This window comes from Polistes canadensis, unplaced genomic scaffold (assembly GCF_001313835.1).
Source record: "Polistes canadensis isolate GaletaPanama2010 unplaced genomic scaffold, ASM131383v1 scaffold_99, whole genome shotgun sequence".
Taxonomy (NCBI): domain Eukaryota; kingdom Metazoa; phylum Arthropoda; class Insecta; order Hymenoptera; family Vespidae; genus Polistes; species Polistes canadensis.
The window spans coordinates 171,194-186,219 of record NW_014569646.1 but is presented as its reverse complement, the minus strand read 5'-3'; the positions used below and the strand labels follow the sequence as shown (position 1 = coordinate 186,219).

The 15,026-nt window shown below is 30.1% G+C and overlaps 3 protein-coding genes across 5 annotated transcripts; 2 read left to right on the top strand and 1 right to left on the bottom strand.

Annotated features, from left to right (window-relative positions):
- Window positions 1-405: 405 nt before the first annotated feature.
- LOC106787348 (39S ribosomal protein L44, mitochondrial) lies at window positions 406-1,886 on the bottom strand. Its single transcript, XM_014749636.1, has 5 exons — window positions 1,705-1,886; window positions 1,238-1,604; window positions 1,062-1,146; window positions 664-967; window positions 406-589 (listed from the first exon to the last, which is right to left on the bottom strand). Exons 1-5 carry the CDS (start codon window positions 1,772-1,774, stop codon window positions 468-470), a joined length of 948 nt encoding a protein of 315 aa, XP_014605122.1. The 5' UTR covers window positions 1,775-1,886; the 3' UTR covers window positions 406-467.
- Window positions 1,887-2,073: 187 nt separating this feature from the next.
- On the top strand, window positions 2,074-3,304 carry LOC106787350 (60S acidic ribosomal protein P2). The gene is made up of 4 exons (XM_014749638.1): window positions 2,074-2,167; window positions 2,637-2,809; window positions 2,904-3,002; window positions 3,110-3,304. The coding sequence occupies exons 2-4, from the start codon at window positions 2,638-2,640 to the stop codon at window positions 3,178-3,180; spliced, it is 342 nt and encodes a 113-aa protein (XP_014605124.1). The 5' UTR covers window positions 2,074-2,167; window position 2,637; the 3' UTR covers window positions 3,181-3,304.
- Window positions 3,305-3,702: 398 nt separating this feature from the next.
- Window positions 3,703-13,017, top strand: LOC106787363 (clathrin heavy chain). 3 transcript variants are annotated; one of them, XM_014749664.1, is made up of 16 exons: window positions 3,703-4,296; window positions 4,628-4,646; window positions 5,827-6,034; window positions 6,281-7,239; window positions 7,335-7,769; window positions 7,904-8,357; window positions 8,470-8,789; window positions 8,871-9,136; window positions 9,214-9,448; window positions 9,536-9,918; window positions 10,009-10,306; window positions 10,386-10,826; window positions 10,918-11,480; window positions 11,653-11,875; window positions 11,970-12,045; window positions 12,180-13,017. In XM_014749664.1, the coding sequence occupies exons 3-16, from the start codon at window positions 5,878-5,880 to the stop codon at window positions 12,314-12,316; spliced, it is 4,947 nt and encodes a 1,648-aa protein (XP_014605150.1). In that variant the 5' UTR covers window positions 3,703-4,296; window positions 4,628-4,646; window positions 5,827-5,877; the 3' UTR covers window positions 12,317-13,017. The 3 variants fall into 3 exon arrangements, with proteins under 3 accessions (XP_014605150.1, XP_014605149.1, XP_014605148.1); XM_014749663.1 differs by having other exon boundaries at window positions 4,403-4,646; XM_014749662.1 differs by having other exon boundaries at window positions 3,703-4,646.
- The last annotated feature ends 2,009 nt before the right edge of the window (window positions 13,018-15,026 follow it).

Here is a 15,026-nt window from a genome sequence, read left to right as displayed (position 1 = left end):
CCTGACGCTATTGGCGCACAAATTCAAAAACTGAGATGAGGAAAACAACTTACGATTAATAATATTAATATTAATTTGTAATATAAATAATAACACATGATTTAAAAATATATCTCAGTTCTTTTTAATTATTTATTTATGTCTTCTTTTTTTTTCTCTCTCTCTTTTATTTTTTGTTTTAAGAGATACGAACGAGTTGAAGGTAAATTTGTAGACTANTGAAGAATATTATCGTTTATAGTATATGCCATGCGGCATATTCAAAGAAACCTAACTCTCATCTTTTTAACTAAAGAGAGAGAGAGAGAGAGAGAGACTTTATGACCCTAACGCAAATATAAAAATGAAAAATATTGAAGGACGGTTATACGCACACATACATATATATATATATATATATATATATATATATGTATTTAAATTATTTTAAATTATCGCTTAAAAAATTAATATCATACCATCTATTGCTACTCCATTTCAATAACTTTATTAAACCTTATCGGTTTACTAGAATCTGCTAATCCATATATTTTGCATAAAGCATCAAGTGCAGCGACTTCTTTAGCTTCGTTGACAGTCACGCCACATCCTTGATATATAAGAAAATAATTTCAAAAAATATTCTTTATATACAATCAATTATTTTCAAACGTACATACTCACCGATGCCTAAACATTTTTTATCGGAATAAACGGCAACGTGATACGAAGCTAAAAGTGTATTCACTCCAGCTTCTCCAATAATTCTTGGTTCCGCAAGGCCTCTACCTTCTTTTGAAAGATGATCGTTTAATTCTTGTAAAGGATTGCTTGGAATCCATACACTAGGTAATTCTTTATCCGCCAATATCGTTATTAAAAAATCACGAACAAATATTGCAGCGTGATTGGCATCTACACTTTCGACAAGAGCTGCTGCAAGCGCGAGAAATGTATTAGCTAATGTTTCCTTTAAAACAGGATATTCCTAAAATTACAATCTAATTATTAATAACAAAATCACTGAGTAATTATAATGCCTGATCTTCTAATCAAAGTTTATAGATTTTACAAATGCGTACCGCAGTTAATATTAAATCTTTAGTTCCAATGTGTATAGAAGCGTTGGCCAAACATTCTTCGCTTAAAAGATAATTATGTATACCCCTATGTGCGATAAAAATATAATTATAACGGTAATATTGATACTACAGTAAAAAAAATGCTACGAGAATATTAGGAAATACTTTGAACGTACATAATACCACTGTCCGGTAAATTAGGTAAATTTTCATGCAAATATTTTTGTACGACTTTAGAAACAAACATTCTTCCATTCTCTATAAGCTCTTTGTTATCGCTTAAGTCAAGTTTAGGATCTTGTATTCCTTGTTGTTTCTGATTTTCTTCTTCTTTGATAACATAAGATCTATGAATAAATGCTTGGTCTAACAACGAAGTGTCAAATTTTTCACTGAGTCTTGCGTTAAACGCGTAAAGTTCACTACCTCTGTTCCATTCTAAAAAAGTACTACGAATAGGTTCTGGTTGAGGCCCTAATTTTATTTTTCTCCTTGTAATTTCTATTTGCGTAGGAGAAATATATCGTTTTATAAATCTTCTAGCTAAAATAACAATTAAATTAATTTAGTAAATATAAATACAATTATAACAATATAAACATCAATTTATTGAGAAACAGAATTAAAGGAATTAATTACTGACTTTCAAATTGTACCGGTCTGTAACATCTGTTGAGAGCAAACGTTTTAGTCAGTAAACGCACAGCATTCATTTTTATTATTTAACTAATTAAATTCTTTATAATTAACTGTAGAATTAGATCTTTATAACCTTTAATAATGCATGTGTACTGTTATTGTTGCATTTTAGTTACGTGCACTTGATTCCGGTTGCTCATTGGCTGTTTGTATTTTTAGCTAGAGGACAGCACCAGTAATATTTGAAAACTCACTCGAATTTGATTGGCTCATATTCATTTCATTCTTTACAGAGATTGGTTGAATTTTAAATGTTCTATTAAACCGGAAATTATTGATCTAGAGAATTTTAAAATACATAAAAACTCGCTTCCGTTTTATTGGTTTCACGAAGGTTTGCTCTTGTGGCGATCAGATTATTACGTTCATTTTAGCGAGTACCACGTTTCGTGTCGTTAGACTTAAAAGTAAGAATTATAAATTATTATAGATTATTAAATAAATTTACACTAATATTATTATTAATACATTATTCATAAACTATATAATCGAGACACTAAATAATATTCAAGGATTAAAATTATTATTTGTAGATATTGTTTGATACTTTTTTTCAGTTATATTACGTTGCACGTGTATTTATACAAGAAATAATAATATAGTTCAGTGATAATAATAGTGTTTTGGTAACAATTAGTTATTTAATTAATGAAACGTTCAAGCTTTATTTGTGTTCAATTAAAAATATTATTTTTTTAATATCTCTAAGTCACACATTGAAATATAGTTCAATAATTGTTATGATGATTTAAATATTCACCATCTTTCGACTGAGTATTGTGATGGTTACTTTTTTAACTGAGGATAATCATTTTTAATCTTAATATTTGTATGCAATATAGGATATATGTTTGTATAAGAAAATATATGTTTCAGAATGCGTTACGTGGCCGCTTATCTTTTAGCTGTGCTCGGAGGCAAAACATCTCCCAGCCAAAACGACATAGAAAAGATTCTTTCTTCGGTTGGTATCGAAGCTGACAATGAAAAATTGAAAAAAGTTATCAACGAACTCAATGGAAAATCCATCGATGATGTTATAAGTCAAGGTAAAACCGATACTTTTCAATCAACTGGAATAATCACCTCATATAATATCTAATGAAATATTCTGTACCTATATATGCTATCAATTATTTTAAGGTCGTGAAAAGTTGTCCGCTTTACCTGCCGGTGGTGCTGCGCCTGCAGCCGCAGCCGCACCTGGAGCTGCAGCTGCTGCACCAGCTGAAGAAAAGAAAGGTATAATTCAAAAACTTTATGATTAACATGTAATATTCATACTAATTTCTGTTAATGCTTATGCTAATATATATTATGTATATATATTTGTTTTTTTATTGTAACAGAGGAGAAGAAACCGGCCAAGGAAGAATCTGAATCGGAAGACGATGACATGGGTTTTGGTCTATTCGATTAAAAATAAGAACAGAAAGAAGAAAAACAGATTCTCAGCAGCTGACTAATGAAATTGTACAAATTATTTGTATTCTGACTATTTGGATATACTGCTGTTGAATAAATCCTGTTTTTAATTTGCTAAACTTCAATAATTATTAAAACCTCTATTAAAACTGATCAAAGATTTGCATCTACTATTAATTCAATTTAGTTGTTACCTAATATTGATATTAAATCTTAAAAAAAGTTTGAATCAATATTAGAATAGAGGTAATAATAACTTAAAATTTATATACAAAACTTATAAGTGAATCAATGAAATAGAAAAAGAAAATTTATATATATAGACATGTATATATTTCTAGTGAATTTTTTTCTAGTAATAAAACAAAAAGTGAGGTTAACTTTAGTTAAAATTAATATCAACGTTTGATAAGAGAGCAGCACATGCATATGGCGCTATCTCTCTCGTAACGAGTAACAAAGATGGTGGAAACTAAAAAGAAAAAGACAGGGATAGAGATAGAGTGAGGGTAACGGTCTGAAGTAAAGGAAGGGGGTGGCGTTCGAAGCACGGAACAGAATCCAATGGGCTTGTATTCTTGCGCTAGTACGCTAGTACGATAGAACATTTAAATTCGATAATAATCATAATAATCCTATCGGAGTATCGTTTCGCGAGTTAGATCCTAGAGAGAATAAGAAAAAAAGAAATCTAAGAAATAGTTATATCTCGTTGCAAGAAGTAGAAAAAGAAAAGTAAGAAGAAGAAGAAGAAAAATACGGGGGGAAATTAACAATAGTTGTTAAAAATAATTATCGTCGATTTAAACACGAATTATAATTCAATTCCTCGATCGCGAGGAGTCTAGGAAATTATACTTCCGCTTTTGGGGAACTATTTCTGGTTGTAAGGGGGGCGGCTCGCTTTAGTCAGCGGCCATGATGGGTGTCAGCGGCGAGTAGTGACGGCATTCGCTTTGCGTCAGTTGGTTTTCTGCGCTCTTATGGTTGATCGAGGAATACTATTTTTTCGCCTTTTGAGAATTTAAAAAAAAAAGAAAAAAAAGATAAGAGAAAAAAAAATCTCTCAAACGGATACGTTTTCAAGTAACCGGGGAAAGCAACGACCATTGTAAATAGACGTTTAATTATTATTATTATTATTATTATATTATTATTATTATTATTATTATAATTCGATCGGCCATTGTTCGATTGTCACGATAAATTAATATTAGGGGGATTAAAAAGAAAGTTATCGGGGAAGAAGAAAGAAAAAAAAGTAACACACGCATACACACGCACGGAGGATATACTATAAGAAGGAAGGAGGATATATATATATATATAATATATATATATATATATATATATATATTAAATTGATTATTCTCTCGCGGGGGGGAAATAAATTTGTCGGATAAAAGTAATCTCGTAAAAATGACGCAGCTACTACCCATAAGGTTTCAGGAACATCTTCAGGTAAGTGACCTGTTTCTTCTTTTTTCTCTCTCTCTCTCACTCTCTCTCTCTTTTATTTCTTTCAATTTTCGTTACAACGTATGATTCACGTATCAACGAATACGTTGATCCATTGATTATCCTTTACCTCGTTTTATTTTCCTTCCCTTCCCCCCTCTCCTCTTTTTCATTTTGTTATAATTTGCATTAAAAAAAAAAAAAAAAAAAAGAAAAAACATATTCATTGTATTTTTTGTCATTGACACGATCTTAATCATTGAAAACGGAAGTAACGAAAAAATTAGTATTAGAAATGACGTTACTTTGACAGGTATATCATTAGATACTCGTTTGATCTTTCTTATTATGTATATATATATATATATATATTATATAGAACGTATTATATATGTAAAATATATTCTTAATTTAACGACGCATAAACGATTTATCTTTTTTCCGAATTTTTTACCAATTTTTATTCGACTTTTTTCCAACGATGATACCGAAAAAAAAGATGGGGATTTTTTTTGGGGGAAAATTTTTTTTCTTTTCCTCTCCTCCTTTTTTTTTTTAGTTGAAATAAGGTTATCTCTTACGAGACCAATCGAACTTCGAAAGAATAGATCGATTATTGCTAATAGTACGCCGATGTAAAAGAGGCAAGGGCCACGTCTACTACTCGACACGTACGACGCCCCTTCCTCCTTCCGTTTCCAACCTTTAAAACTATGAATGGTTTTTGTATTTCTTTCTTTTTTTTCTAATTCTCTTTTAAATCTACCTTTTCCCTTCCTTCCTATCTTCCTTTTCTCTTTTTTCTTTTACAGATTTTTTAAAATTTTTCATTATTTTCAAGACAACGATTAATATTTCATTATTTCATTATCACTTGTCCTAAATTTCTGCACATTTTCAATTCGTTATGTGGGTCATCTCATCAGATTGAAATATTTCAATTCTTTAGATTGCAATGAACTTTTCTATAAATCTCATATTTTTCTTTTTATTTATTTGTTTGGAATAATGTTGCAAGAATTTTAATGTTCAAATTGTATGAATAGTATTTTTTATCGAGTAAAGATTAATATGAGATATCGTTATCTAGGCTCTCGCCACTGTTGGGATAAATGCAAATAAATTTTATATTAAAATGATGTTAATAGTATTTATCGAGTAACGATTAGTATTGTTTTTGTAGCTCACAGCTGTTGGAATCAATGCGAGCAATGCCAGCTTCAATACACTCACTATGGAATCGGATAAATTTATATGCGTTAGAGAAAAAGTTGGTGATACTTCCCAGGTAGTTATTATCGATATGAACGATTCTACAAATCCTACTAGAAGACCTATCTCTGCCGATTCTGTTATCATGAATCCTGCGAGCAAAGTTATCGCACTAAAAGGTAACAATATTAATCTAATTAAATATAATATTTATGTTTTATTCGTATTAACACTCTTTATTTATTGGCAATCAATTAATAAGTAAATCCGTTTAGTATTATCGATGAATTCTAATTTAAATTGACCAATATTTATTCACATATTCATTTAATTCATTGCCAATGAGTAATGTGTTAACAAACATTGACATCTCATAATACATTTTATTTTATTAATAAATATTTATTTTCAATTTAAATCTCAAGCTGTAAAAACATTTCAAATATTTAATATTGAAATGAAATCAAAGATGAAAGCCCATACTATGACAGAGGACGTAGTTTTTTGGAAGTGGATATCTATAAACACTTTAGCACTAGTTACCGAAAGTGCAGTTTATCATTGGTCGATGGAAGGAGATTCGACGCCCACTAAGATGTTTGAGCGTCATTCGTCTTTGAATGGATGTCAAATAATTAATTACAGAACAGATCCAAAACAGACTTGGTTATTATTAATTGGTATTTCTGCGCAACATAACAGAGTAGTTGGCGCGATGCAACTATACTCCGTAGATAGGAAATGTTCTCAACCTATCGAAGGACACGCTGCTGCATTTGCGCAATTTAAAATGGAAGGAAATCCAGAACCTAGTAACTTATTTTGTTTTGCCGTTAGAACGGTACAAGGTGCAAAACTACATATTATAGAAGTAGGACAACCTCCGGCTGGAAATCAACCATTTCCCAAAAAGGCAGTAGATGTATTTTTCCCACCTGAAGCGGGAAACGATTTTCCTGTCGCTATGCAAGTTAGCTCCAAATACGATGTCATTTATTTAATCACTAAATATGGTTATATACATATGTACGATATCGAATCAGCGATCTGTATATTTATGAATCGAATCTCGGGAGAGACCATTTTTGTTACGGCACCTCACGAAGCTTCTGGTGGTATCATCGGTGTTAATCGTAAAGGTCAAGTTTTATCCGTATCTGTGGATGAAGAGAATATCATTCCGTATATTAATGGTGTATTACAAAATCCTGAATTGGCTTTGAGGATGGCTGTCAGGAACAATTTGTCCGGCGCGGAAGATTTATTTGTACGAAAATTTACTATGCTATTTCAAAATGGACAATACGCGGAAGCTGCTAAAGTTGCTGCTAACGCTCCTAAAGGAATTCTAAGAACTCCTGCAACTATTCAACGATTCCAACAGGTGAATATATATATATACGTAAAGAAATCTTTTAATTTATCATTTTCATTATTTTCAACGATATACTTATAAAACATTGCGTTTCTGTTTTCTAGGTTCCTGCTACGCAAGGACAAACTTCGCCGCTACTTCAATATTTTGGAATTCTACTAGATCAAGGACAATTAAATAAATACGAATCATTAGAATTATGTAGACCTGTGTTGGTACAGGGTCGCAAACAACTTCTTGAAAAATGGTTGAAAGAAGATAAATTGGAGTGCAGCGAAGAATTGGGAGATCTGGTTAAACAAGCTGATCCTACTCTTGCTTTAAGTGTTTACTTAAGGGCTAACGTACCCAATAAAGTTATACAATGCTTTGCCGAGACTGGCCAATTTCAAAAGATCGTTCTATACGCTAAAAAGGTGTCTTATACTCCAGATTATATATTTCTTTTAAGAAATCTCATGAGAATTAATCCCGACCAAGGTGTAGCATTTGCACAAATGTTGGTTCAAGACGCGGAGCCCTTAGCTGATATTAATCAAGCAAGTTTTTTTCTTTAACTATTTTAATGTGTTTAACCATGTGATTTCTTTTTTCTTTTTCTTTTATACTAACTCTATTTGATATTAAAATTTATTCATTTATTTGTCATTTATTTGAAAATAATTTGTTGTAGATTGTAGATATATTTATGGAGCAAAATATGGTTCAGCAATGTACAGCATTTTTATTAGATGCACTTAAAAATAATCGACCAAGCGAAGGAGCTTTACAAACACGCCTCCTGGAAATGAATCTAATGTCTGCTCCGCAAGTAGCCGATGCTATTTTAGGGAATCAAATGTTTACTCACTACGATAGAGCGCATGTTGCACAATTATGCGAGAAAGCTGGTCTACTACAACGTGCTTTAGAACATTATACTGATTTGTATGACATTAAAAGAGCGGTCGTTCATACGCATTTATTATCACCCGATTGGCTTGTAGGATTTTTTGGTACATTGTCCGTAGAAGATTCTCTTGAATGTTTAAAAGCTATGTTAACCGCAAATATAAGACAAAACTTACAAATTTGTATTCAAATTGCAACGAAGTATCACGAACAATTAACAACTAAAGCGCTGATAGGTATGTACATTTATAAAAAAGAAAACAAAAATCTAAATAGATTAATTTCTTTGACAATTCATTCAAATCAAATAATTATTTAATTACACTACATATATGTATATATTTTCAGATTTGTTCGAGAGTTTCAAATCTTACGAAGGATTGTTTTATTTCTTGGGATCGATAGTGAATTTCAGTCAAGATCAAGAAGTACATTTCAAATATATACAAGCGGCATGCAAGACAAATCAAATAAAAGAAGTCGAACGTATATGCAGGGAAAGTAATTGTTATAGTCCCGAACGTGTTAAAAACTTTTTGAAAGAGGCCAAATTACCAGACCAGTTACCTTTGATTATTGTTTGCGATCGGTTTGACTTTGTTCATGACTTAGTCTTATACCTTTATCGAAATAACTTACAAAAATACATAGAAATATATGTTCAGAAAGTAAGTTATATTGTTTCACGACGATTTAAAATCATATAGAATATTTTTATATTAAATTTCAATTTCTTTCTTTGATTCTAGGTGAATCCATCACGTTTACCTGTTGTAGTAGGTGGTTTGTTAGACGTTGATTGTTCAGAAGATATAATTAAAAATTTAATTCTTGTCGTCCGAGGACAATTTTCTACAGACGAGTTAGTAGAAGAAGTTGAGAAACGAAACCGATTGAAATTATTATTGCCGTGGTTGGAATCTCGTGTTCACGAAGGATGCGTAGAACCTGCAACTCATAACGCACTGGCTAAGATCTACATCGATAGTAATAATAATCCTGAAAGATTCCTCAAGTAAGTTATATACGATACGAATGAGAATATTATTTACTTTTATTTTTCATTCGATTTATATTATTTTTTTTTTATAGAGAAAATCAGTTTTACGATAGCAGAGTAGTGGGTAAATATTGCGAAAAACGTGATCCACATTTAGCTTGTATCGCTTATGAACGTGGCCAATGCGATAGAGAATTAATAAGCGTGTGTAATGAGAACAGTCTTTTCAAAAGTGAAGCAAGATATTTGGTAAGACGTAGAGATCCTGATCTTTGGGCTGAAGTTCTTTTAGAGGGTAATCCGTATAAGAGACCTTTGATCGATCAGGTTTGTAAAATTGATACATACTTTAATATACATGTATAAATATTTTCTTAATTATATTATTATTAATTTATTGTTGTTGTTATATAGATCGTTCAAACAGCATTATCGGAGACCCAAGATCCAGAAGATATATCAGTCACAGTAAAAGCATTCATGACAGCCGATTTGCCAAATGAATTAATAGAACTTCTTGAAAAGATAGTACTCGATAGCAGCGTATTCAGTGATCATCGTAATTTACAAAATCTATTGATTTTGACAGCAATAAAGGCTGATCGTACACGCGTTATGGAATATATCAATCGTTTGGATAATTATGACGCACCCGATATCGCAAATATTGCTATTAACAATGAACTTTATGAGGAAGCTTTTGCGATCTTTAAGAAATTCGATGTTAATACGTCGGCTATACAAGTTCTTATCGAACAAGTTAACAATCTCGATAGAGCATATGAATTTGCGGAGAGGTAAATTAAATTTATATAAAGTATATACATAATGTTAAATAATATTCTCATTTTTTAAACATTATATTTATATTATTTCTATTGTTAAAGATGTAACGAACCTGCCGTTTGGTCGCAATTGGCTAAAGCACAATTACAACAGGGTTTAGTTAAAGAAGCTATCGATAGTTTCATCAAAGCCGATGATCCGTCAGCTTACGTCGATGTAGTAGAAACTGCTCATCGTACTTCTCATTGGGAAGATTTGGTTCGCTATTTACAAATGGCACGTAAAAAAGCACGCGAATCGTTCATCGAAAGTGAATTAATTTATGCGTACGCTCGTACCAATAGACTTGCCGATTTGGAAGAATTTATTTCCGGGCCTAATCATGCCGATATACAAAAGGTATCAAATATATTAATTATAATTCGAATTAAAATATATTATCGATTAAATTATTTCATTGACTTAATATTTATTACAGATTGGCGACAGGTGTTTTGAAGACAAAATGTATGAAGCGGCTAAACTTTTGTATAACAATGTATCAAATTTTGCTCGATTAGCTATAACATTAGTTCATTTGAAAGAATTTCAAGGTGCCGTTGATAGCGCTCGCAAAGCAAACTCAACTCGTACATGGAAAGAAGTTTGTTTCGCTTGTGTAGACAGCGGTGAATTTAGATTAGCACAAATGTGTGGATTACACATTGTTGTACATGCCGATGAGCTAGAAGATTTAATCAATTATTATCAAGACAGAGGACATTTTGAAGAATTGATTAATCTTTTGGAAGCTGCCTTAGGATTGGAAAGAGCACACATGGGAATGTTTACCGAATTAGCCATATTGTATAGTAAATACAAACCTCAAAGAATGAGAGAACATCTTGAACTATTTTGGTCGCGTGTTAATATACCAAAGGTATAATATATATTAATTAGTTTATTTATAATAGAAAAAAAGTAACATTTTATCTAAGAATGTTTTTTTTTCTTCTTTTAAATTAATCAAGGTTCTACGTGCAGCCGAACAAGCACATTTATGGGCAGAGCTTGTATTTTTATATGACAAATATGAGGAATACGATAATGCAGTGTTAGCGATGATGCAACATCCTACAGAAGCTTGGCGTGAAGGACACTTCAAAGATGTAATTACTAAAGTGGCAAATGTTGAACTGTATTATAAAGCTATACAATTTTATGTTGAGTATAAACCACTGCTGCTAAATGATATACTGCTTGTACTCGCACCACGTATGGATCACACAAGAGCAGTCGCATATTTCACTAGGACTGGACATTTGCAATTAGTGAAACCTTATTTGAGATCTGTTCAAGCACTTAATAACAAAGCAATTAACGAGGCTTTAAATGGCTTGCTCATAGACGAAGAGGATTATCAGGGTCTGAGAACGTCGATAGATGCGTTTGATAATTTTGATAATATTGCGTTGGCGCAACAATTGGAAAAGCATGAATTAATCGAGTTCAGAAGAATTGCTGCGTATTTATACAAAGGAAATAACCGATGGAAACAATCAGTAGAGCTTTGTAAAAAAGATAGATTATTCAGGCAAGTACTATTTGCCGGCGCGTGCTAAACTAAAATTAATTCAAATCTTCACATTGCAACGCTTTTTTTTTAATTCACTGCAACTAATTGAAGATAAATATCGAATTTGTATTTTTTTTCTTTTACGAATTTACGATTAATAAATCATATTTTGTGTATTCTGTATTAACAGGGATGCTATGGAGTATGCTGCGGAATCTCGAGATGCTGAAGTTGCTGAAGCATTATTAGAATGGTTTTTGGAAAGAGGCTCAAAAGACTGTTTTGCAGCATGTTTATTCCACTGTTACGATTTGCTTCATCCAGATGTTATCTTAGAATTAGCGTGGAGACATCGTATATTATCTTTCGCCATGCCATATCTTATTCAAGTAGCACGTGAATATATTACTAAGGTAAAGGTAATTTGTAATCATTATTACGATACATATACATTTATATTTTCCAAATAATCTAATCGTTTATCGTTTAATAATATGTCTCACATAGGTCGATAAATTGGAAGAGGCAGAAAGCCGTCGTATTGAAGAAACTGATCATCAGGAACATAAACCTATGATTATGCGTAAGTATATTAAAGAATGAAATTTTAATCATTTAAATTCTAATCATAGCCTGGAACTTATTTTTCTTATTGATTATCATCGCAAATCTGTATAGTATTTTAATAATCATCGATGTTTTTCAATGAATTTTTAGCGGAGCCTCAACTGATGTTAACTGCTGGACCTGGTATGATGGCACCTGGTTATGCACCTCAAAATGTATACGCTACACCTCCACAAAGTGTATACGCACCTGCTGCAGCAGCCGCTTATCAAGGGTATGGTATGTGAGATATACTATGCAATGTATCAAACAAAGCAGATCAACAAAGTCTACTTTTCTATAAAATTTAGGTAAAACAAGATTATTTTATTAGATTGTAGTCATAATTAATTGCTGAAAAACAAACAAACATACAAACAAGCAAATAAACATACAAACATATAAACAAACATATATTAAAAAAAATCCAGAAAAATGAAAAAGAAAAAAAAGTGTTGTAGAAGAAGAAGAAGAAGAAGAAGGAGGAGGAAAAAAAAAAAAATACTGTTGTATTGAAATCTCATTGTAACACAATGAAAATAATATAAGCGCGAACGCGCGATAATTATTTTCAATCGTTCTACTGTTTATATTAAATCTTGTAAAACACATTTTCTTAAAATTGTTAAATGTATTACATTAACCGGATTATTAAAAAGAAACAACCAGTTTGATTTTTTAAATATAAGAAAAGCACCCCATATATAGCAAACTAATGAAGTATTAATTGAATAGAAATATTTTAAAGAAAATATTACAATGACAAATATATGTACGATATGGTAGAAATATTTTTTAAATATCATATCGTCCGTTCTATTATAGTTCATTATTATCAATATTGTTTCATGTTATTAATAAATATACACAACAACGTAGTATAACTTAACAAAGCGTTGTATACTATGTTGAAGGAAAAAAAAAAAAAGGGGGGAAAAAAAAAAAAAAGCAAGGAGATAAAAGAAAAATTTGATGGATGTATTGGAAACGTTGTACAATTTAGTTTATACACTAATTAATTTTATTACGTTTATATATATATATATATATATACGGCCTCTTCTTTATATTACGTTGTACTATAAATTTGTATTTATTGAATTTCTTTCTATTGCACTACGAAGTGCGCTTCCTTTGATTATATAAAAATTATACATTAATATGCTGAATCATATATCTTTTTTCTTTTTATTATTATTATTATTATTATTATTATTATTTTTTTTTAAAGCCAATTTTATACTCTTGTTAAGTTAACGATTCCAATAACAGTCAATTGTTGATGTGTCGTATATTGTTCCCAGTTTATTATTATTATTATTATTATTATTCGAAAAAGCATTGCTATTTAAATAATTGGAAATGAAATTTTAATTTATTATACATAATAATAATAATGTTTCTTTTATTTCTTTCTTAAATAATTAGAAAGAAGTTTGTCCGATACATCATTATAATAGTAGAATATATTACCAAACACATACACATACACACATATATACATAATTATTGAAAAAAAAAAAAGGAAACTTAAAATACAATTATGATTGCCTGGATGTAACAGCGCTATGAGATATTTGAAGATATACATATTGTATGTGTAGCAAGTAATATATATAAATACAGGATATCTTGTAACTGATGTTACAATTATTGTACCACTGGTTATAGGACACCCTGTATAATAAGATGCAGAAGAGAAGCTTTATAATATTGCCTAAATAAAAATTAAGATCAATCCGTATATAAAAAAAATGAAAAAATTCATTTCTGTTAATCCTATTATAAAATATTTGTTTGTAAAATGTCTCATTATCATATTGATGTATCGACATATATATTTATTCGATTGTATATTAACATATCTGTTTATTACTATTATCATTATTATTATTATTATATATATACAAGGATTTTTACTTCTGGCCGAGAAAGATGGTAAATAAATAATAATACACGAAGGATATAGAAAATTAAAATCGTCGATGTGTTTATGTATATGCGACGGAGTATAATAGTAAACAAAAAAAAAAAAGAAAAAAAAAATACAATTAATTAAGCCGATATATTATTTCTTTAATCGTCGTATGAGAATGCCAAGTTTTTAACAGATTTTTCTTCTTTTTACTCATTCCCCATGCATGGAAAGATTACTATTTACTATTATCATAACTAATTTTTTAAATTTTATTTAAATATTCAATTTATATTGTTACACTCGTAGTATTTATAATTAATTGAAGAAACAAACAAAAATGATGAGTATAACTTTGTAAAACGAGATCGCAAGGATATAATCTAGTTAATAATTTCAATTAATCATGGCATTAAAAACTTCTTGAGATTGACTTTTGTTGTACATGTACAAAAACATTGAATATACAATTAAATGTATAATATGTGGATTCTAATCTATTTCTATGCATCTGTATTTCTGATACATCTTAATATATGTTTGTATGTTCCTGAAAGATCTATTTCAACGACATAAGACATCACGATCCAACATTTTTTGCGTTTCATAAATCATTATAAGATTATCATTGTAATATCTTAAAAAAAAAAAAAACCTTACTCGTTATACTCATAGAAGATATCAAGCGAAAGTTCTCAGAGAAGATATCTAAAAGATTAAACATTGGAGATGTAATGTATTTAAATGTTAATTATTATTAACAATAGGATATTATTCTTCTGTATTTACAATTTGATGATTGTATAACTTTCGCTTGATATCTAAACATTTAGGAAGATGCGTTAAGTATCTAACATAAGTCGATCAGTTATATGAATGAGAACATCTAACAACATTTCTAAAAATTAGTAGTTCGAATTAAATTGTATACAAATTATATATCATTTCATATGTTTATTTAACGTGCTAACTAGAATGGGGGATTATTATAGTATTAGTATCATAACATTCTATTATTATTATTATTACTACTACTACTATTA

Coding starts and splice junctions, on each gene's coding strand:
- LOC106787348 (XM_014749636.1), bottom strand. CDS start 1,774: ATGAATGCTGTGCGTTTACTGACTAAAACGTTTGCTCTCAACAGATGT. Junction 1,147..1,237: donor TTACCGGACAGTGGTATTAT/GTACGTTCAAAG, acceptor TATCGCACATAG/GGGTATACATAATTATCTTT. Junction 590..663: donor TAAAAAATGTTTAGGCATCG/GTGAGTATGTAC, acceptor TTATATATCAAG/GATGTGGCGTGACTGTCAAC.
- LOC106787350 (XM_014749638.1), top strand. CDS start 2,638: ATGCGTTACGTGGCCGCTTATCTTTTAGCTGTGCTCGGAGGCAAAACA. Junction 2,810..2,903: donor CGATGATGTTATAAGTCAAG/GTAAAACCGATA, acceptor AATTATTTTAAG/GTCGTGAAAAGTTGTCCGCT. Junction 3,003..3,109: donor ACCAGCTGAAGAAAAGAAAG/GTATAATTCAAA, acceptor TTATTGTAACAG/AGGAGAAGAAACCGGCCAAG.
- LOC106787363 (XM_014749663.1), top strand. CDS start 4,605: ATGACGCAGCTACTACCCATAAGGTTTCAGGAACATCTTCAG. Junction 9,449..9,535: donor AGAGACCTTTGATCGATCAG/GTTTGTAAAATT, acceptor GTTGTTATATAG/ATCGTTCAAACAGCATTATC. Junction 9,919..10,008: donor GCATATGAATTTGCGGAGAG/GTAAATTAAATT, acceptor CTATTGTTAAAG/ATGTAACGAACCTGCCGTTT.